This window comes from Sander vitreus, chromosome 17 (assembly GCF_031162955.1).
Source record: "Sander vitreus isolate 19-12246 chromosome 17, sanVit1, whole genome shotgun sequence".
Taxonomy (NCBI): domain Eukaryota; kingdom Metazoa; phylum Chordata; class Actinopteri; order Perciformes; family Percidae; genus Sander; species Sander vitreus.
The window spans coordinates 30,782,698-30,805,572 of NC_135871.1; the positions used below are offsets into that span (position 1 = coordinate 30,782,698).

The 22,875-nt window shown below is 43.5% G+C and overlaps 1 protein-coding gene across 2 annotated transcripts in view; it reads right to left on the reverse strand.

Annotated features, from left to right (window-relative positions):
- Window positions 1-1,398: 1,398 nt before the first annotated feature.
- The window catches only part of LOC144532649 (leucine-rich repeat-containing G-protein coupled receptor 5-like), a 50,974-nt gene continuing 29,497 nt past the window's right edge, over window positions 1,399-22,875 (reverse strand). Inside the window, exons 7-20 of one of the 2 annotated variants that reach the window (XM_078273538.1) lie at window positions 21,531-21,599; window positions 20,013-20,084; window positions 18,442-18,513; window positions 18,210-18,278; window positions 16,799-16,870; window positions 15,609-15,674; window positions 15,119-15,190; window positions 13,978-14,049; window positions 12,353-12,478; window positions 9,865-9,998; window positions 9,626-9,706; window positions 8,134-8,377; window positions 4,505-4,662; window positions 1,399-3,708 (exon numbers count right to left, since the gene is read on the reverse strand). In XM_078273538.1, the coding sequence (XP_078129664.1) occupies window positions 3,002-3,708; window positions 4,505-4,662; window positions 8,134-8,377; window positions 9,626-9,706; window positions 9,865-9,998; window positions 12,353-12,478; window positions 13,978-14,049; window positions 15,119-15,190; window positions 15,609-15,674; window positions 16,799-16,870; window positions 18,210-18,278; window positions 18,442-18,513; window positions 20,013-20,084; window positions 21,531-21,599 (2,014 nt within the window). In that variant the 3' untranslated portion in view covers window positions 1,399-3,001. Of the gene's footprint in view, window positions 3,709-4,504; window positions 4,663-8,133; window positions 8,378-9,625; window positions 9,710-9,864; window positions 9,999-12,352; window positions 12,479-13,977; window positions 14,050-15,118; window positions 15,191-15,608; window positions 15,675-16,798; window positions 16,871-18,209; window positions 18,279-18,441; window positions 18,514-20,012; window positions 20,085-21,530; window positions 21,600-22,875 lie in introns of both variants that reach the window. The other variant, XM_078273537.1, reaches the window with a different exon arrangement.

Genomic DNA, 22,875 nt, shown 5'->3' on the forward strand with positions numbered 1-22,875 from the left:
CTTTAATCTTAGAGGATATCCAAGCTTTTTTTCTTGTGACTTTTCCACTTTAATGTTCGATATCCTGGTTTTTTTCTCAGAATATTACCCACGCTCCCCAGCTCCGTATCATTACGTTTTTCTTTTTTACCTACAATAGCCTTAATACTCCATCGTAGAAAACGGGGTGACGTGTAATTTTCACAAAGCTTCTGAACTTCCTATTTTAAGACATTTTAAGTGCTGATCATTCAAAGTGCAGCAGTAAACTGTCACACACAGCGGACATTCAAACAGTCAATGCTTTTTTTTTTTTTCAGTTTCTACGGTTACATCTATGGGCGGAGCCAGAAAAACACCCCGCCCACACACATTACGCTAGTTAACGTGCTAGCTTTGATACGTTAAGAATACAAATAAAAAATACAACACAGCAAATGTGTTTTTACAAATACAAATTCACAAGTTTCAAAACATATTGGATGTTAAAATAAAAAATAAAATCGTATCTCAAGGTCCGATTATTTACTTTTTTTCAGAGGTTTCAACCACATCTCACGTCTTCATTAGTGGACGGAGTTTGGTCTGTTGCCAATTGTTAAAGGTCCCATGGCATGACAATTTTCACTTTTTTTTAACATTAATGTGAGTTCCCCCAGCCTGCCTATGGTCCCCCAGTGGCTAGAAATGGTGATAGGTGTAAACCGAGCCCTGGGTATCCTGCTCTGCCTTTGAGAAAATGAAAGCTCAGATGGGCCGATCTGGAATCTTCCCTTTATGACGTCATAAGGGGAAAGGTTACCTCCCCTTTCTCTGCTTTGCCGCCCAGAGAATTTGGCCCGCCCATAAGAAAGAGAGAGACATCATGGCTTGAAAACAAGCGAAGCATGGCAGTTGGTCAAGACCACACCCCCACCCTCCACCTTGCCCCCCCACTCTCCTCCTCAATAGCATTTAAAGCTACAGACACAGAAATGGGCCATCCTAAGGAAAGCTCATTGTGGGACTGGCTCTAGTGGCTGTAATTCTGCACCAAGGCTGAATTTCGGGAAAGAGACTTCAGATACAGTATTAGGGGACCACTAAGGTCTATATAAAAGAGACTTCAGATACAGTATTAGGGGACCACTAAGGTCTATATAAAAGAGACTTCAGATACAGTATTAGGGGACCACTAAGGTCTATATAAAAGAGACTTCAGATACAGTATTAGGGGACCACTAAGGTCTATATAGAGACTTCAGATACAGTATTAGGGGACCACTAAGGTCTATATAAAAGAGACTTCAGATACAGTATTAGGGGACCACTAAGGTCTATATAAAAGAGACTTCAGATACAGCATTAGGGGACCACTAAGGCCTATATAAAAGAGACTTCAGATACAGACTAGGGTGATCAGATACAGTATTAGGGGACCACTAAGGTCTATATAAAAGAGACTTCAGATACAGCATTAGGGGACCACTAAGGCCTATATAAAAGAGACTTCAGATACAGCATTAGGGGACCACTAAGGCCTATATAAAAGCATCCAAAAAGCAGCATGTCATAGGACCTTTAAAACCGAGGAAGTTTGTGAAGATGGGGCTGAAAGCTAGGAAGCGCAGCTTGAGTTAAGATTTTAACTTTTTCCAAGCTACATCGGATTATTGTGAAAAGCTCATGCTGTGTTTGATGTTTGTGCAACAGGTTCATTATTATCATTATTATTATTATCAGAATCTTCAGACTCATGCAGGATTAAAACATTTTTACAGTTTGTAACAAAACAACTATAACAAAAACACTGAGAATGGGTTTTAACATTTCTAAGCTGCACCATAATCTTATACAACATTTACACAGAGTCACTTCATGCGTCTTAGGTGGATCAGAAATCTCATTTAAACAAAAAATGTAAATGCATCCAGGAAGGATTAAAGACAAATTGAAATCTAATTACTCAAGCTAACAGATGTACAAGTACAAAAGAACTGGCATTAAAATATACTTAAAGTACCAAAAGTAAAAGTACTCAATATGCAGAATGGCCCATTTCAGAATAATACTATATATTATATGTTATAACAATTAATAAATGCCAAGACAGATTTCTTGAAATGACAACGTGTAAATGTACAAACATGATAAACATTTTTTCAGCAAAGACATTTCTCACAGTCTACTAGGAAAATAGGATTGTCACAGTAGCTTGTATTTACAATATGTAGACACACACACACACACACACACACACACACACACACACACACACACACACACACAGCACTTAGAGATGGTAATTCCTACACTTCTATGCTTCTAAAGTCTTTTACATCTGCTGTTTATTTTTTATTTTTTATGACCTTTCGTAGTTTTATTTGCTTTGTATGTTTATGCCTTTTGTAAAGCACTTTGAATTGCCTTTGTGTCTTAATTATGCTATATAAATAAACTTGCCTTTCCTCTTTTTCATTGGACATCTTTCAGCAGCTGACCATGAGCTTCTTCAGTTTTAGGTCTTTAACACTGTTTGTCTTCTGAGTCCTGTTTTTCAGTTTCAGGGGGATCGACTGACGAAACTCACACAGACACTGCAGGTTTCACAGACACTCGCAAGAACACATTAGCTGTGGAAGAACACACACACACACACACACACACACACACGCACACAATGCTCAAGCATTTGGTAGAACATTTGGTTAGATGTTTGGTAACACAATGCTGTAAATCGTGTCATATTTCAAAATAAAAGCTGCTGTGTGTGTGTGTGTGTGTGTGTGTGTGTGTGTGTCTGTGTGTGTGTGTGTGTGTGTGTGTGTGTGTGTGTGTGCCTTGGATTGACCAATCAGAGAGTGGATAATGTTAAAGTCCCGGACAGAGCAAAGTTCCTTTTGTTCTTCTCTTTTCATTTATTTTATTCTGTCTTTTAAGGTTTGATTGACTTTTTTCGGCCTTTCCGGTTTCTGCTACATTTGCTACCACACAGTCCAACAGTGTGTGTGTGTGTGTGTGTGTGTGTGTGTGTTTCAGTCTATTACTGAGGAACAACAAACGCCACTGAATGTTGTGTCTCGCTTTGTCCTCTCTCCTCCTCCTCTTCCTCCTTCATGCCTCCGACTGCCACCAGTGCCTGCGTCGAGTCACACGACTGTTTCTCTGCGTCCTCATCGTACGTTGAATCCATCATGTCCGGCCTCGACCTTCCTCCTCCTCCCCTGCAGAGTCTGGGCACCCCCACGGCCCCGCAGGTGTGTTTGGCCAGCGCGGCCAGCTCCTGGCGGGCGAGCGGGTTGAAAAGGATGTAAAGCAGTGGGTTGACGCAGGCTGGCAGCGGAGCCACAAGCAGCAGCACCCCCTTCGCCGCCTCGGGCCCTGCGGCAGAGAGGCGCAGCAGCGAGGATAAGGAGAGGAAGGCGACAGGGAGGTAGAGAAGGCAGTCGGAGAAGAGCAGCCAGGCGACATGTCGAGTTAACGCCACCTCTTCTTCAGCGGCGGGCGGAGCTTTGTTGGCCCGACAGTAGAGGCGAGTGTAGGCGAGCGTCATGACGAGGAAGCACAGCGAGTCGAGGAGCACCAGGGAGACGGAGAAGGCCAGGGAGGATGAGGAGGAGGAGGAAGGCAGCGGCAAACAGAGGGAGGTGCTGCTGTGTCCAGCCACCAGGGGGGGCAGTGTGACTGCCAGGCCCAACAGGAAGCACAGACAGACGGCCAGACGGATGAAGAGCGGCGACGAAGAGCGGCCTGGAGACAGAGAAGACGTCAGATATGATGTTTAATACTTTCCAGATGAATATGTGTATTTGTTTGTGTGTCATGGCTGGAAGTAAACAAACAACAAGGGTGACGAAGAAGACACCACAAAGACGGAAACGAAATTGTCTAACTGGAAAAAAGACGGCATGTGATTTGGGAACTTTTGTCAGACAAATTCAAGGAACGGCAAGAGATTCGGGTGTTTGTGACTTATGCTGCGTTTCAGGCAACCCGTAACTTGTGTTTTCACAACCTTCTTCCCGTGAAAGTGCCCTGGAACGGCAGTCTTACTACCTTAACTTACTACCCGTGAACTCGTACCCGATCGTTGTACTCCCAGTTACAGTTTTTGACGTTACACACACATTAACAACAATGGCGACCCCTGCTTATGCTGTACAGACGCCAGCGATTAACGGTGAGAAATAGAAATAAATAGACATAAATAGGCAACGTAAAGTAATTCCGCACATTGTAATCAAAACAATACACATACGATTATACAGGTTATGTTTATTAAATGAAGCCCAAAATATGTTGCAGACTAGAAATCGCTAGTATCAGCTAGTGCTAGCTAACGTCAACGTTAGGTAGCCTAACCTGAACCCTGGAACGCTATCAAGTCGTGAGTCATGACTTCAAGTCATAACATAACATAGGACATTATTTTGTTGGTTTATTTTGTAATAAATTAGGGCCATAATGTGCACATATATTTACTCGAACCTATGTGTTCTTTTCAAAAGGAATATTCCAGCCCAAGGTGTGTGCATGTTCTTCTCACCATTGTGTCCGTCAGGTTTGTGGCGGCGTGCGGCGGTGGCGGCCAGGCATCGCTCCAGAGCCGTGACTGTGAGCAGGAAGAGGCCGGTCTGCGACGCAAATACACATAGGAAGCCGCTGAGGCGACAGAGGAAGCTGCTCTCCCACCTCGCTCCATACCTGCAACACATACACAAAGTCCAAGATCTTTTATTGACTTTTATTTTGAAATTCCTTGTTTATTATGTGCTTTTTGGGATTTTTATCACAACTTTACAAAGAGGGTAAATTATATAGACTATAAAAGTGTTTTATAGTCTTTTGAATGTGATCATTACAGATCAAAGTATTAATCTGCTCACATTATGATCATTTTCAGGTTGACAATTGTATTTAGAGGTTGTACCAGAATAGGTTTACATGGTTTAATTTTCAAAAAACACCATATTTTTGTTGCACTGCACATTGCTGCAGCTCCTCTTTTCACCCTGTGTTCAGGTCTCTGTTTTAGCTACAGAGTGAGACCTCTCACTGCTGGAACATCTTTGTTGGGAGTCGCACATGCTCAGTACCTAGGTAAGGACTACTAGCCAGTCAGAAGCAGAGTATGAGGGCGTGTCCTGACAGTACCTAGGTAAGGACTACTAGCCAGTCAGAAGCAGAGTATGAGGGCGTGTCCTGACAGTACCTAGGTAAGGACTACTAGCCAGTCAGAAGCAGAGTATGAGGGCGTGCCATGCTAGCAGCTAGGCGAGCATTATAACGTGTGTTCCAAAGTGACCACGTTTGTCTCTGAAGTAAAGGCTGGACTACAATAGAGCTGTTTGGAGCAGTTTGTGAACAGTGTTTTCTGTTGGAGATGGTAAGTCCCTTTGGGGGTGGACTTTGGGTGTTTTTCACTTTGTAAACCTATAACATGCACAAAAAGATATATAACACAATAAAGGAAAGGGGAAAAGCCAAAAAGAATAATATGAGCACTTTAAAGCACTTTGCTCAACTGGATTAATTATGAGATAAAACTTTAATGCGTTGGAAACAGCAGTTTAGCTACATTTAACAGCTACTAAATAGAGCTGGTGCTGAGATGATTTGGTCGGCTGGTGTTTCCAAGAAGAAGTCTTTAAATTGTTCAGAAAGTGGCCTGGTTGGATCAGTGGGTAGAGGAGGCGCACATATACTTGGAGGTTTATGCCTCGACGCAGAGGTCCAGGACCTGTGACGGTTTCCTGCATGTCCTTCCCTCTCTCTCCCCTTTCTCACCTAGCTGTCCTGTCAAATTAAAGGCGGAAAAGCCCAAAAAATAGTCTTTAAAAAAATAAATTGTTCAGAAAGATAAAATAAAACCTTGTACATTTTTATTCTTTCCAACCTGTCTGATTGTCTGAATACTTTTTAGCATTATCACAAGAATTATCCATTAAAAAGTTTTTTTGGGATATTGATGGATATTACATTTTATTCTGTATATTCTAATGTTATCTAATTAAGAGATTAATTACATTCTTATAACTTTTGCAAAAAAAATGTTTTAGTCTGATTCCATTAGAACCCTTTTTTTCACATTGGTCCCATCTTTTTCCCTGTTACCGAGAGGTCCCATTGTTTAAACAGCCCCAAGCGTTCCCCAATTTCCCAGAGCTCCTGTTGTTCCCATATTATCCAGAATTTCCAGCTCTAGAGTCCCTTGAGTTCTCAAAATTCCCAAAGAGTTTCACAAGAGTTTCCAATCCTCCTAGTGCTCGAGTCCCCACAAAATTCCCAGAGTCCCCACAAACCACAGTATTCCCGTTGTCCCCACAAACCACAGTATTCCCGTTGTCCCCACAAACCACAGTATTCCCGTTGTCCCCACAAACCACAGTATTCCCGTTGTCCCCAGTATTCCCGTTGTCCCCAGTATTCCCGTTGTCCCCACAAACCACAATATTCCCAGTGTCCCCACAAACCACAGTATTCCCAGAGTCCCCACAAACCACAGTATTCCCAGTGTCCCCACAAACCACAGTATTCCCATTGTCCCGACAAACCACAGTACTCCCAGTGTTCCCACAAACCATAGTATTCCCAGAGTCCCCACAAACCACAGTATTCTCAGAGTCCCCACAAACCACAGTATTCCCAGTGTCCCCACAAACCACAGTATTCCCAGAGTCCCCACAAACCACAGTACTCCAAGTGTTCCCACAAACCACAGTATTCCCAGAGTCCCCACAAACCACAGTATTCCCAGTGTCCCCACAAACCAGTGTCCCCCACAAACCACAGTACTCCCAGTGTCCCCACAAACCACAGTATTCCCAGTGTCCCCACAAACCACAGTATTCCCAGAGTCCCCACACACCACAGTATTCCCAGTGTCCCCACAAACCACAGTATTCCCAGTGTCCCCACAAACCACAGTATTCCCAGAGTCCCCACACACCACAGTATTCCCGTTGTCCCCACAAACCACAGTATTCCCAGTGTCCCCACAAACCACAGTATTCCCAGAGTCCCCACAAACCACAGTATTCCCAGAGTCCCCAGGATCCATAGTCCCCGTAACCTTTAGGCTACATTTACATTGCTACGTTAAGACTTTTGAGCCAAAAGCGAATTCCGTGCACACAAGTGTTTTTAGCTCCAGTTGAAAAACTAATCTCCATTCAAACTAACATGCCCAAACCCCATTGCTGGTAGTTGCCATGGTAACGTTAGTAGCTTAGTCTCAGAGAATGAGACCTCATAAGACCCAATCAGGCGGCGAAAGACCCAATCAGGTGGTGTCAGTGTGGGTGTTGCCAAAGGTCTCTGTTTGCGGCCGTTGAGACTGCAACACAACCCCGCAGATTCCAAACCAAAACGGGTCAGAAGTGTTTCCAAATGTCTCTGGTTTAGGGGTTCGGAAATGCCAGAGCAGGGGGAATGAGAGGGGGAAACACCAGAGCAGGAGGAATGAGAGGGGGAAACGCCAGAGCAGGAGGAATGAGAGGGGGAAACACCAGAGCAGGAGGAATGAGAGGGGGAAACACCAGAGCAGGAGGAATGAGAGGGGGAAACACCAGAGCAGGGGGAATGAGAGGGGGAAACACCAGAGCAGGGGGAATGAGAGGGGGAAACGCCAGAGCAGGGGGAATGAGAGGGGGAAACGCCAGAGCAGGGGGAATGAGAGGGGAAACACCAGAGCAGGAGGAATGAGAGGGGGGAAACACCAGAGCAGGGAGGGAATGAGAGGGGGAAACACCAGAGCAGGGGGAATGAGAGGGGGAAACACCAGAGCAGGGGGGAATGAGAGGGGGAAACACCAGAGCAGGGGGGAATGAGAGGGGGAAACACCAGAGCAGGGAGGGAATGAGAGGGGGAAACACCAGAGCAGGGGGGAATGAGAGGGGGGAAACACCAGAGCAGGAGGAATGAGAGGGGGGAAACACCAGAGCAGGAGGGAATGAGAGGGGGGAAACACCAGAGCAGGAGGAATGAGAGGGGGAAACGCCAGAGCAGGGGGAATGAGAGGGGGAAACGCCAGAGCAGGGGGAATGAGAGGGGAAACACCAGAGCAGGAGGAATGAGAGGTGTAAACGTAGCAAAATATATTTGTTTTTAAACCAAAACGTAGCAATGTAAATGTAGCCTTAGAGTCCCCAGTGGCCCTCTGATTAATTTTTGTACCTCCAAAAGCTGCCAAACGTCCAGGCATCCACCGCTGCCAACCACCCGCTCCACACTCCCATCAGGCCGTTCACCAGGGCCAGAAGACCAATCAGCAGCTTGGGTGGTGTCACTGAGGCGGCGGGAGAAAAGAAGACTGACAGGACAACCAGGCTGTTGCTGACCAATGACAGTGCTGCAATGAGCCACACGCCTCCACGGATCAACCAGCTGCCGAGCAGATGGAGGCAGGGGCGAAACGGTCCTGGAGGATGATCAAAACAAATATCAGTTTACTTTACAATCAATAAATAAATCAATGCATCTTTTGGTAAATATATTCACAGTTTAATTTTTCATAATTAATGTAAATTGTTTCCTATACAATAGATAAACAAATAGCAAATAATTCCAGTTGTATTCTCTTGATGTGTCTTGATTTCTTAACGGACATTTTTCCTTGTGGCTGTTGCTCCAAATTCTTGCTATTGGGGGGAATTGTTCCCTGTAAATTATAGAGTGTGGTCTAGACCTACTCTATCTTTAACCCCTGTGTTGTCTTCCTGTTGACCGTGCACTTGTTGTCCTCCCGGGTCAAAATTAAAAATGATTTTGTGTGGGAGATCTGGGTTCAATTCCCATTGTGATACATCAACCAATGTGTCCCTGAGCAAGACACTTAAAGTTCCCATTTTGTGCTCATTTTCAGGTTCAGGATTGTATTTTGAGGTTGTACCAGAATAGGTTTACATGATTTAATTTTCAAAAAACACCATATTTTTGTTGTACTGCACATTGCTGCAGCTCCTCTTTTCACCCTGTGTTCAGGTCTCTGTTTTAGCTACAGAGTGAGACCTCTCACTGCTGTAACATCGCAGTAGCTAGGTAAGGATCACATCATCTAGCTAGCTGTTTGTTTCTACATCTTCAGTAGTACAAGGCAGGATTAGCTGGGAGACTTCTTCTAAACGAGGGCACACTTCCAACTTTGCGTGGAATACCTGCAGAACAGGGACATGTAAGTAGTTCTTATGTAGATTAGGGTGAACTAGTGTGTGTTGTAGCAGTGTTTTGCCATTCAGAACGAGCTAGCATGCTATGGTTAGCCACCTCGTTTAGGCTAGTGATGTAAAAAGTCCTGCCGATGTTGACCAGCTCACCCGGAGACTGAAGGCAGGACACATTCAGGAACCTGTATCTCACTCAAAACAGCATGGATGTTTTTTTACCAAGTTTGTATGCATGTGGAAGCACCAGAGAAAACAAAATAACACCCCAAATCCCAGAAAAAGTGATTTTTTCATAATATGGGCACTTTAACCCATAGTTGCTCCAGAGGTGTGCGGCCTCTGACATATGTAGCAACGGTAAGTCGCTTTGGATAAAGGCGTCAGCTAAATGACATGTAATGTAATGTTACTTTAGAGTAGTCTACACATAAGTAGCTACAACCACATTTCAAAAGATCTGAAATATCCCTTTAAAGTGTTCAATTGATCGTTGTTTGTGTTACCTGGTGCAGGGCTGCAGTGGACAGACTGTTGAAGTTTGGGTTCATCTTCAAACTCTATCAAGAAATCCTCCCAGTCCTGATCTACTGCAGAGCAAAGCAAGGAGAGAAGTACATCAGTCTTTTATTTTGAAATATCATTTCACTCACTCTCACACAGTTAGGTTTCTAAGTTTCACCGCAGTATTTAATTAATGGAAAGCAGTTCTGTTGCGGTTCTTGTTTTAGGTGTTTGGTGTCACCTTGGCTGGAGAGGACGGACATGTCTTTCCCTGTGGAGTCTGCAGTCTCCTCTCTCTCCCAGGATGAACCTCCTCCTCTCCTCTCACAGGAAACAAAGGCACAGCACTGGAAGGCGTAAGGAAGCTCCATCACCCTGAAAACACAAAAAGACAACCTTTTACATCTTTGTTATTTATCAGTTTCATTTCCAGTAAAGTCCGAACAGGCTCAAGCTAAAGTTTTTTTTCATCCTGGACCCATGTTCCCATTTTGTGTCTAAGTGACTGAATTGGTCCAGTACATGGCGAGACAGCGGCGAAAGCTGCAATGTAACGTTAACTGGAAATTGCGCACCTTCACTTTCCGTCCACTAAAAGTGCTGTTTGTGCCGCTGACAGACTCAGATTATTATTCTAAGTGTTTGAAAACATTATGGAAAGCATCCCTACAGAGGTCGACCTTTTTGTTAAAGAGAAAGATGTTTTTTGTTTAACTTGAAATCGCTATCGCCAAACCCACCAGACTCCATGTAAATAATAAGTACTTTTATCATCGTAAAACACACTTCATTCAAAGTCGACAGAAACAAATTAAAACTCTCAAAAGCCGTCTTGGTTCATCTTTCCACTGTTCCAACAATCACCACTCTGGTTTGGTTGAAATAAACCCTTAATTCACCCATTTACATGTGGAGATATGCTGCCTCTATACACGCTAAAAGTACTGATTATTTACATGGAGACTGGTAAGTTTGGTGATGGCGATTTTGGTGCTGTTTCTGGTTGAACAAAAAGGATCTTAGTCTGCTGTTACAGGTGATACATGTTTTTGCACTAGTGAGATCGAAACCACCTCGACACGATCTTGCAATCATTATATTTTCTTAAATTTCTTTTTTTGTATGTGGTTGTGATGTAGTGCTCACTTATACCATCATATTCACCACAGAAGATCTGGGAAGCAATTTCAAAATCGGCAGTAATATGTTTGTGATTGGGTGACGAATCTGGCGAGAGAGGAAGGCAACAATATACAATATATACGGAAACCAGTTAGTTTGAAATCCAGTAGGGACACAACACCGGGAGGGAGGGAAGCAGAGGGACCGTAGGCTCTGCTCGCTTCTGCCGCTGATCGAGCAAACACTGTTTGTTGTGGGTATCGTACCAACGTTGTCCCTTGTTGAATGATGAATAGATTACCACCGCCTGCTGGTATGGAGAGTTATTTCCTCTCACGCAGGCGCAGAACGTACGTAGTACTTGGCCATCGACTGTAGATGTGTTCCAGTGCTAATTTTTGTCCCAGACAAAGGCAACGAGGGTCGACGTGAGATGACGCCACAGGCGTCTGTCGTTGCCACTAGTCCCCAGTAGGGGTGAATGATATATCGACTTAATATCCTTATCGCGATATCACGTTGCACAATAGAATATCGAAAGTGTCACAATAAGTATGCAATATTTAGTTTATTTTGTGGAGCGCTGCGTCCCGTCCATTGGCTGTGTGGCTTAGTTGTGTTCGATTTAGAGCCCGCTTGAAACGCAATAATGATCATGTTTCATTGGCCAGTTACCGTGGTTACCGTGCCACCTGCACATGTTAGTGCACGTCAGTGCATGCGTCCACTACGTGACAAACCCTATGGAGCGGACCACGTGATGTGTGTGCATATGCAGAGTGACAGTGGAAGTGAAGAAGTAGACAGAGACAACAAAACGGAACCAATCAGAGAAGAGAAAGAGAAGTTGTGTCCTGTTCTCTTTATTTAGTGCATGATACTATCCCAAAAAAAACTGTTGCAGTTAATACGCGAGAGCTAGCCAAACAAGCCTCGCTAGCGAGTGTTTTTGCTAGTTTCACAAGGTATGACTCATACTCAAAGAACTCAAAGAGACATACCGACATCACTAATGCTATAACGTATTATTTGGCCAAAGATATGATGCCCATCCACACAGTGGATAAAAAAGACTTCAAGAAGTTTCTGAATGAACTAGACAAACGGTACCAAATCCCATCCCGCACCTATTTCTCACAGGTAGCCATCCCGCAACCTTATAAAAGGCGGCGCAGGCAGACTTTGGAGTCGGAATATTTTTCATTCACGACTGACCTGTGGTCCAGCCGCACTACGGAGCCGTATATAAGTCTCACTGGGCACTATATTGTTATGGATCTATGAATAGTGTTACGATGCGTTTTCCCGTAACTTTTGTAATTTTACATGTTTAAAAATATCAAAATGAATATCGGTATCGTAATATATTAATAATCGATATCGCAATAACACATTTTGTCAATACCGTGCAACCCTAGTTCCTAGCCGTTGGCTTGGTGTGTCAGGGCCTTCACAGCCCGGTTTACGGCTGCCGGTTACAGCATTCTCGCTCAATACTGGACCAATTATAAAGAATTTTGTTCACGTGACTGTGTGCGTGTGTGTGTGTGTGTGTGTGTGTGTGTGTGTGTGTGTGCGTGTGTGTGCGTGTGTGTGTGTGTATTCACCTGACTCGGGGCAGGTCCTCTCGGGGTATTAACTCCATCAGCTGTGTGTTTCCAGCCAATCGCAGGTGAGTTAAACTCTGTAGACCAATCAGAGGCAGAGACGACAGCTGATTGGACGACAGGTCACTGCAGAGGGGTAACAGACAGAAACACACATGTAACATTAATTTACGTTTCCCACCTGATGTCAAACTCCAGGATGTTTCCATGACCTCCCACCACAGTATGTGGAAAGTAACTAAGTACATTTACATTGAAGTTATCATATATCTCTTAATACTACTCACAATAAAGCAGCTTTATTTTTCTACTAACATACTAACTACTAACACATTTTTCAGCTTGTTTTGTTTGTTTCTGCAAACTCTTTGAACAGTGAACAGAAGAACGCTTGAACAGCGTGATCAGAACTACCTAAAATGACAAAACATTACTTGAAGTGTACTTTGATTGTTTGGCTTTAGGGCGGCAACAAAAGTTTATTTTCATTGTTGATTAAATTGTCAATTACTTTCTTAATAAATCAATAAGTTGTTTGGTCTGATGCAGTCTTACAGCTGGAACACACTGGGCGCGTAAAGGCTGTTCCCCCCGCAGACCCCTCTGCGTCTACGCCGGACCCTACGCTGTAGCCTGACGTGCACCTCTCGAAAAATGTAACTACACGTCGCGGCCACGCACGTCGCTCGGCCGTGGCTTGATAGCGTTGCATTTCCCCCCCGACTCATTCCCTGGTTCTCCTTCTCCATTAACAACATGAAATCAAGGAGAGGTTTAACTTCTCCTGCTCCAGATCTCCCACCGTGGTCAGAAAGAACAGGGGAGACACTTTCTTTCTCTCACTAGGACTCTAGAGTCACAACTTTCTCCGAAGACAATTGCCGTCACTCTCTCACTTTCTCCCTCGCTCTATCACCCACTCCCCCCACACACACATGCCGGCTCGAGGCACACACCAACGCACAAGTAAACAAAGAGTTTCGCGATTGACCCCCCTCCGGAAACCACACACCCCCTAGCGTTCTGGTGGTGAAATGCAAGGCGATGCAAAAAAAACACGTTCAACTCCGACGCAGAACTCCGAAAGGGTCACGACGGCGTAGGAGCGACGACGTAGCTACAGCGCGGAGTTTGTGCACAACCGTAAAATGGCCTTAAGTGTCGTGTAGCGAAAATAAGTGCCTGATAATGTGCCTGGCCATTCATACCGGACGCGTATTAACAAAGCAATCCTTCTTCTCTCGTCTGTGTGTGTGTGTGTGTGTGTGTGTGTGTGTGTGTGTGTGTGTGTGTGTCGGTCTCTCCCTGCGTGTGCCTGATCACGTGTCTTGCTGTGAGAAGTCAGGTCAGCCAAAATCCCCATAAACCTGGCTGTTTTATTTTGAAATGTGTTTCATAAAGTATCCGGCCGCACTGTGGTCTTCCTGTATGTGAATACCTGCCTGGCTTGACACATGCTAACATGTGCGCCGAAATAAAAGTTGTGTGTTCCAGCTGTAAGCATCAACCCCTGGTCTGGAGCATTTAACTCCAACCCCAACAGCTCTTGTTAGTTTCCAACACTTGTTTTGTAACAACCAGTAAACACACTTTAGATTTAGTTGTGGTTTTTTATGGTAACTCACAGTTTGGTGAGAGCCGGCAGAGCAGAGAAAGAGTTCGGCTTCACTGTTGACAGTCTGTTCCAAGATAAATCACTACAGAGTACAGAAGAGGAGAGGAATCAAGGATTTAAACCAGCAACCTTCTATTCACAAATCATACCACAGCCATCACATATTTCTGTATTTAATCTCGCAGTAACTCTGTGTGCTGAGCCAACACTGTGCATGCTAGCATGGATTAACCGCGCGTTCTCCAACAGCCAGTCTTTGTTTCTAATCCCAGGGTAGAAGAACATGTGTGTGTGTAATACTCTAATTTCTATAATACGATAATACAATAAGTCATAATGTTCAGACAGGCATGACAGAGAGGGGTGGAAGTACAACCGTGCGTACTTTACTACTAATGTTACTTTATGTCTGTTTCCAGGGTTCAAGATTAGCACCATCTATCAGCCAAATGCTGGTAAAATATGCAAGTGGCTGCTAGATTTGCTTCACTCACCAGACCCAAAAACAACGGTAATCTATTGAGTGGCTGGTAAGATTTAAACCTTCCCTGGCCACTTGGCTGGTGAACGAAAAAGTGAATTTTGAACCCCGTCTGTTTCTGCTTTCTGTCCCACATATCTGGAACAAACTCACAGAAAATTGCAGGTCTGCTGCAACTCTCAGTTCTTTTAAATTAAGGCTGAAGACTTTTCTGTTTGCCTTTTTTTAAATAAATTTTCATTTCTTACACTGTACTGTAACTTGTATTCTTGTATTTTATAACTGTCCTATCCTCACAACATGTGACAGAAAATGCAGTTATAAAACATTTGGTTCCCAGTTTTGCTGCTTGCAGCGTTGTCGGGTGGAGAACTACTCTTCCGATGGTAAATGTACTTTTTTACTGAAGTAAAAGATCCAAGTACTTCTTCCACCTCTGTTTTAGTATCAGTTGTAGTATTTCTGAGTGGATTCTTGACTTTGAGCCAATCTATGGCATCATACCTGACCCATCAACAAGCAGACCACCTGGACCTGTGTGTGTTTCCACGTGGAAGCATTTAAAGAGGATCGCTGCTCAGGATCTGCAGCCTAATTAAAGTGTGTGTGTGTGTGTGTGTGTGTGTGTGTGTGTGTGTGTGTGTGTGTGTATGTGTGTGTGTGTTCTCACAGAGAGCGTAGTGACATCAGACTGCGGAAGGTGTTCTCCTCCAGTTCCTCTATCTCGTTATGTTGCAGATCACTGTAACACACACACACACACACACACACACACACACACACACACACTTCAGCTCTGATATTTCCATTACATCATGTTTATCAATCTGTTCTACCGCACTAAGTGATCCGATTGGTCGAACAACGGTGCTAATTATTCCCACAATGCACAGCTGGCTGTACTTTATTGGTTGCTACACTGTAAGAAACGATAATATTCTGGCAGCTGGGGCGCCAAATAAACGGAAAAATAACTTTCTTTTAAAAATAAATTTAGGAAATATATTTACAGTATTAAACAGAATTTAATAGATTTCTCATCTATTAAATAAAAGATAAATATTTATATTTGTGATAAGTTTTCCGAGTCTTTTTATATGAAAATTAAACAACTGAATAAACAATTGAACTGATGTTAGCTTTAGAAAATAAAAACTCACATCTTCTGAACGCTCTCACAGCCGGAGAAGCTGGGAAGTGTCTGGATCTGATTATAGGAGAGATCTCTGCAGAGAGAAAGTTTCAGTTGTCATCAGTCCAATACAGCCTGAACGCATCACAGCGTCAACAGGAGCTCGCAGCATATCAGACATAACAATAAAAATATTAGGGCTGTCAATCGATTACAATATTTAATCGTTATTCATCCCATGATTGTCCACAGTTACCTCGCAATCCATCGCAATATAATTGCACATTTCTTATCTGTTCTAAATGTACAAATGTATCTCTTAACGCTTCCTAGTTTCCAACAGATTTCCAATTACGGAGCGGCTCGAGGCCCAGAAACGTCAGAAATAAAAAAAAAAGTTTCTCTATCTATCTGTCTGTCTGTCTGTCTGTCTGTCTGTCTGTCTGGCTGTGTGCGATAATCACGCGTCCAAATATCACTGTCCTCATTCATATTTTAAGACTTTATAAATGATATCCAGCTACAAAAAAACTTAGAACGGAAGTACAGAGAGTCGTTTCTATGCAGATGATACTCTCGTCTCATTGGTGTAAACTGGCAGTTTGCAGACCGGCGCATTAGTAGTTTCAACTTGTCTCATCGCGGGTCTTTGGTCTGAACAAGGCTTTAGTTATAGAGATAGTCTTGTATTGCCAGACCTTCCTCCACAGCGCTGTGGAGGAAGGTCTGGCTAGTCCACACAGCATTGTGGGATGAGAGAAAAACCTGCTCTGGTTTATTGGCATTTCTTTAAACCAATCACAATCATCGTGGGCGGGGCTAAGCTCCAGACGGAGCCACGGTGCCTCTGCTAAATAGCCTCAGGAAGGAGCTTGTTTTGGTGGAACATGTGGACGTTCAAAGGTAGTTTTAGTCGTGCAACAGAAAACTCAGATTGGACAGATAGTCTAGCTAGCTGTCTGGATTTACCCTGCAGAGATCTGAGGAGCAGTTAACCATAGTCCTCACAAATCCATTGGAGAAACAAAGAAAGAGGAAGGTAACGGGACATCCGGCGAAATTTCCGGCGGCACCGGAGCAATCCCGGAAGTGGAACGTTGTGGATATGGACTACAGAGAAAACAACTGGGCGACTGTTTGAAGAATGTTGCATGTTTCTTTACGTTTACTGTTAAATATAAGTCTACAGATGTGGATGCAGTTAACATTTGAACTCACAGCAGCTGGAGGTTTGGAAGCTGCTCACACACTGAACTGGGCAGAGAGGTGATCCGAGCTCCTGTGATAGTCCTGCACACACACACACACACACACACACACACAGTTGGAACAGCAGAAAAACGAACCAAGACGGCTTTTGATAGTTTTATTTAGTTTTTGTGGACTTTGTACAATGATAAAATTACCGTTTATTTAAATGGAGTTTGGTGGGTTTGGCGATTTCACCAACTGTTAACATGACATGTTAAACAAAAAAGATCTTACTCTTTAACAAAAAGGTCTATCTCTGTAGGGATCCTTTCCATAATGTTGTCAGACACTTACAATAATAATCTGAGCCTGTCAGCGGCAAAAACAGAACTTTTAGTGGACGGAAACTGAAGGTGTGCATTTGCCCAATAACTTAGATTGTAGCTTGTTTTGCCACTGCTGACTGCAGCTGACTTGCTTAATTCTGGACCAGTTTTAAACATTGTTTTTCCCATCATTCCTTTGACCACAAAAACGTGAAAATATGGTCTAGGTTGAAAAAGAAATGAATGTGGACTGTGTGTCAAACCTGGAGTAACCTGATTATGTATACAGAATTAAACAATGAAATGCATGTTGTTAGTAGTCTAAAAGATTCCTATATTTATAAAATATTGAAGAGGGCAGTTATACTACAATTTAGCCAAATGTCTCTCCATTGGACGTCCTGTTGAGACAGGATGTTGAGGCGTGCAGTAACACCGGGAGGGATCATTTGAAGAATGTGTGACGGTTTGTTTGGTTGGCGTTTTTATTTCCACCTACTGGTTCAGCATGAGGTTACTGTTAAACACACAGCGCTTTCAGGAACGAACAGAGTTCAAGATGGAAAAATACAAGAAAATAAACACTGCCAAGGTGTTTATTATGACGTGGAAATCTGGGCCACAACAAGGAGAAGGTTACAGTCTGTCAGATAGAATAATAACTGCAGAGTATTAATAACACACACTGATGTCTGCTACAACAGCAAATGCACTCAGATATGAAGCATTCCTCTGTGTGTGTGTGTGTGTGTGTGTGGGTGGGGGGGCTTGTTTAACTATATTTGTGGGGTCCAAAAACCTGGAGTTCAGTGTACTTGTGGGGTCCCGACAGCTTTGTGGGGCCAAAATGCTGCACCCCACAAGTTTAAAGGGCTGTTTGAGGGTTAAGACTTGGTTTTAGGATTAGGGTTAGAATGAGGTTCTGGTTAGGGTGAGGGTAAGGGTTAAGGTTAGGCATTTAGTCGTGATGGTTAAGGTTAGGGTAAGGGGCTAGGGAATGCATTATGTCAATGACAGGTCCCCACAAAGATAGTGAAACAAACCTGTGTGTGTGTGTGTGTGTGTGTGTGTGTGTGTGTGTGTGTGTGTGTGTGTGTGTGTGTGTGTCTTACAGGCTTTCCAGGCTCTTGGTTCCCGTCAGATCTGGAAACTCTGTGAGATCTGCTGCTCCGTTCAGAGAGCTGAGAAACAGGCAGAGAGTTTGTTGCAATACAGATAAACATTGTCTCTTTATTTCAGTTTGTGTTTGTATTCTTTGCGTGGTCAGTGTCTGATTACAGTAACTGAGGGGGCAGAAGATTACTGAATAACTTCTAAGTGTTTTATCTGCTGCACGTTTCTCACAGTGTGCGTAGCTCTGGTAGGTTCTGAAAGGCAGATCGTCCAACAGACTGGATCGGGTTGTCGTAGAAAAATCTATAAAACACAAACAAACAGCTTCATTGTACAATAACACACATGGCAACATACTAAATACCAATTGACTGAAGACTTGTAGTCCCTTGTCTGTTTTGTTCTAGACTCATCAGACTTTGTGTCCAGTTTTACACACTGTCAGGTTTACTTTGGGGGAAATATCACATTTCAAAGCTTACATCATTTCTTAAAAGGCATTTTAAATTGACTGAAATATAATTTCTCATCGTCAGCTCAACACTAAACATTGAGGTAAGTTTACTTATGGAGGATTACTGAATGACCCGTTAGGGGTGAGGTAGTCTCGCATTGCCAGACCTTCCTCCACAGCGCTGCGGAGGAAGGTCTGGCTAGTCCACACAGCATTCTGGGATGGGCGAAAAACCTGCTCTGGTTTATTGGCATTTCTTTAAACCAATCACAATCGTCTTGGGCGGTGCTAAGCGCCGGACGGAGCCACGGTGCCTCTGACAGCTGTAGGGCAGCTAACATTAACTATAGCTGTCTCCATGAAGCTCCCAGCTAAGCTCCTATAACTCGCGACGCAGTTAGGAAACACGAACCAGCTAACTATTGATAACATGAGCATTTTGGCTCAGTGGATGATGATGTTAAAGTCATGTTAAAACTATTTCCCACCCTTCTGATTCCCAGCCGCAGCCTGTCATTCCCACTGTAGGCTAATAACGTTACTCAGTACGTAACGTTATTAACGTTAACGTGATCTAAAGACCTCACAATGCCTTGTGTTTTTCACTCCCGCTTACTTATTGTTCATCAGACGTGACATGACAAATTCACGTTTCCACGTTTCGTTCTCACACGGGTAGGCCAAGGGGAAAAGACGGAAATTAGCTAACTGGTTCGACTTTTGGAATTCGTTCCAACAGCCCTAGTGGATAGAGACTAAGGTTGAGGGGTCCTGACCATGGATGTATAACAATAACTAGAGACCGGATCCCAAAATGTCGCCTTTTCAGTTTAATGATAATTGCTCGCCTGGTGCATACGCCAAAAAGTTTCTAAGCTTGCGGGGTTTACTTCCGTGATATGCGTCCTGCTGATGATTCGCAGTAGTGTTTCTCCCGCTGACCCTGCCCGCCCATGGACTTTTACATTGTGGCATAGGTGTAATTTAAAGGGGGGGGTGGGGAGGTTACAACCCCCCCAATAATCAAAACTGGCCAGTGCAATCCCCCCCCGCCCCCCAAATATCTAATAATAATTTACTTTTTTTTATATTAAAGACATTTACTCCCCTCCTTGTTGAACCCAAAGTTACGCCCTTGCATTGTTGTGGCGTCACAGGTTTATATATAGCTTTTCTCAGGTAGAGGGAAGTGATTTAAAAAATCTAAATAGAAAGAGTCATAATCAACCGTTTTAGCAGTTCCAGGTTTCCTGGTAGTCTCTGGCAAGTCTCTTTTACAATGGTGGGGAAAATCATGTCCTTGTCAAAGTTGTTTGACAAATATGTGAGATGAGTCAGAGGTACCTACATGGTGATAAGCGAGGGGTTCCCCGTGAAGGCGTGCTCCGGGATAGACTGGATGTTGTTGCTATGAAAGCCACTAAACAGGAAAACAGAACAGAAGATAGTTTTCCTCCTTCCTTCATTCCTGATCCCTTACTAGTAAACAGTGGCGGAAGAACTACTCATTCATAAGTACAACTTCAAACTACTTTATATACAGTTAGATAGTTTAGTCCAGTGGTTCCCAACCTAGGGGTCGGGCCCCTCAAAGGGTCACCAGATAACTCTGAGGGGTCAGAGACAAAGAAGACACTTTGAGCCTTGAACAAGTATTCAAATACAACCATCTGAGTAGATGGCGGAACAAGTAGATCTTTGGTGCAAATGGTAACAGCTGTTTTAGAAAATCTTTCAACAATCAGCGTTGCAATTTGTAAGCTTATCATATGTATGTTAATGTAAAAATGTAATGTGTAGAGTAACTAGAGCTGTCAAAAAAATGTAGTGGAGTAAAAAGTAGGCCTACAATTTTGTTCCTCTGTTACGTAGAGAGGTTGAAGTATAATGGCGTTTTTCCATTACATGGTACCTGCTCGCCTCGCCTCGACTCTTCTCGACTCGACACACTGTGCGTCCGGTTTCCATTGCAGATGTTAGTACCGCCTCAGCGTGGCTGGTCGTCTTATATGCCGGCTCGACACACACACCAGTGCACAAGTATAAACATCAGGCCACTTGAGCTTGTTTTACAGTTCTGCGGAGGCTCCACGCAGAGCTTTCGCCGTAGCCTATGTAAAAAGTGGTCTGATGTTTATACTTGTGCGTCGAGCCGGCATGTGTGTGTGTACGTGGCTACGGCGAAAGCTCTGCCTGGAGCCTCCGCAGAACTGTAAAACAAGCGGCGCCGCAGTAAACTGCCGTGACCTAACGCGACACACAGAAGGTGGAAGGTGTGTTGTTGTTGCCAGAAGACACATTTAGTTTCAAATGAAGCTGGAGGCAGCAAAAAAAAAACACAGCTGGCTGAACTGGCTTTCACGTCACCTTTTGGTATCGGCTCAGCTCGCTTGGAACCTCGACGGAGGTGGTACTAAAAAAAGTACCTGTTAGCAGGTACCGGGGACTTTTTTTCGTAATGGAAAACCAAAAAAGGCGAGTAGAGTCGAGGCGAGTCGAGCAGGTACCACGTGATGGAAAAGCGCCATAAAACACTCAAGTATAGTATAAACACTATAAAAAAAAGACAGGACAGAGGCTTAGCAATGCTAACCACAGCACTGTGGACATTAAAATAGACCTGCACTTGTTTTTTGGGTGTTTTCATCTTAAAGGACAATTCCGTTGTATGGAACCATCTACGTTATTTATTTTTTTGACAATTTGGTTGAAAGAAAACCCAAATTTCTGACTTTTTGAGAACAACAGGAGGGTTAAGACAAAAAAAAACTTTGTATGCTATGTTGGCTAAAGTGCGGAACCTGAGCTGGTCTCATCTAAATGCATTAATGTTGTCTTTTTCAGTCAAAAACATACAAATACTCACAGTTCCTTCAGGTGACTGAGGGACCGGATGGCCGTCGGAAACTCAACCAGGCTGTTGTAGTTCAAATCTCTGAGAGAAAAAGAGAGAGAAATATAAATGACAGGGAAGCAACTTGGGAATAAAAAGTTGTGAATGTTATGTGACACAGAAGATTAAACATCAGCAGTCAGTGAGATCTCTCAACACACACACACACAAACAGGTTTGTAGCACTATCTTTGTGGGGACCTGTCATTGACATAATGCATTCCCTAGCCCCTTACCCTAACCTTAACCATCACGACTAAATGCCTAACCTTAACCCTTACCCTCACCCTAACCAGGACCTCATTCTAACCCTAATCCTAAAACCAAGTCTTAACCCTCAAACAGCCCTTTAACCTTGTGGGGTCCAGCATTTTGGGCCCCACAAGGCTGTTGGGACCCCACAAGTATACTGGACTCCCGGTTTTTGGACCCCATGAATATAGTTAAACAAGCCCACACACACACACACACACACACACACACACACACACACACACACACACACAGTGAATACCTGATCCAGACTGGGATTAGCACCACTGCATCAGATATGATGCATCTAAATTGGGAATGTCAACCTTAAAATGGAATGATTACTGGAATGTCAGCTCTAGATATGGAATATCTGGGGTCAGCTTTTATTTTGAGAAGATCTAGGCTGCGTCCGAAATTCCACACTATCATGTTATTTAGTAGCTAAAACAGTATGTGATATTTTTTTAATATGTCAAAACCCTTAGTATGAAACCAATAGTATGTGAATTGCATACTATTTCCGGTAAAATATTACAGTATGCAATACCGGACACTACGCCAGCATAAGTATCACACAATGCAATGCGGTAGCAACGACAACGCTCATAACAGACAAACAGACAGAAACCAAGAAGCTGAATTACATTTCTACATATTTAAACGACTGTTGGTGTAAATGTTTACCTTTTTCAGTAATATAAGCGTTATCTGGCGATGCCGCTAGAGCGAAGGTCCGCAGAGATTACCACGATTACGTGTCTTCAACACATAGACTTAAACCTGCATTGTATCTGAATTCCAGCAGGGGGCGACACGTGCGGTTGCAAAAGAAGTTTGGTTTCTGTAGAAGTCTATGAGAAAGTGACCCACTTCTCACTTGATTTATTACCTCAGTAAACATTTTCATAATGAGTTTATGGTCTCAATCTCAAGTTTTAAGTCTTCTGCTACACAGAATGATGTTCATTTTTTGAATTATGGTCTTGATGATTTTAAAGTCGGCGATAAAGCAGGGGGTGTTTAGGGCGTGGCTATGATGTGATTGCCAGTGAAAGTGTGTATT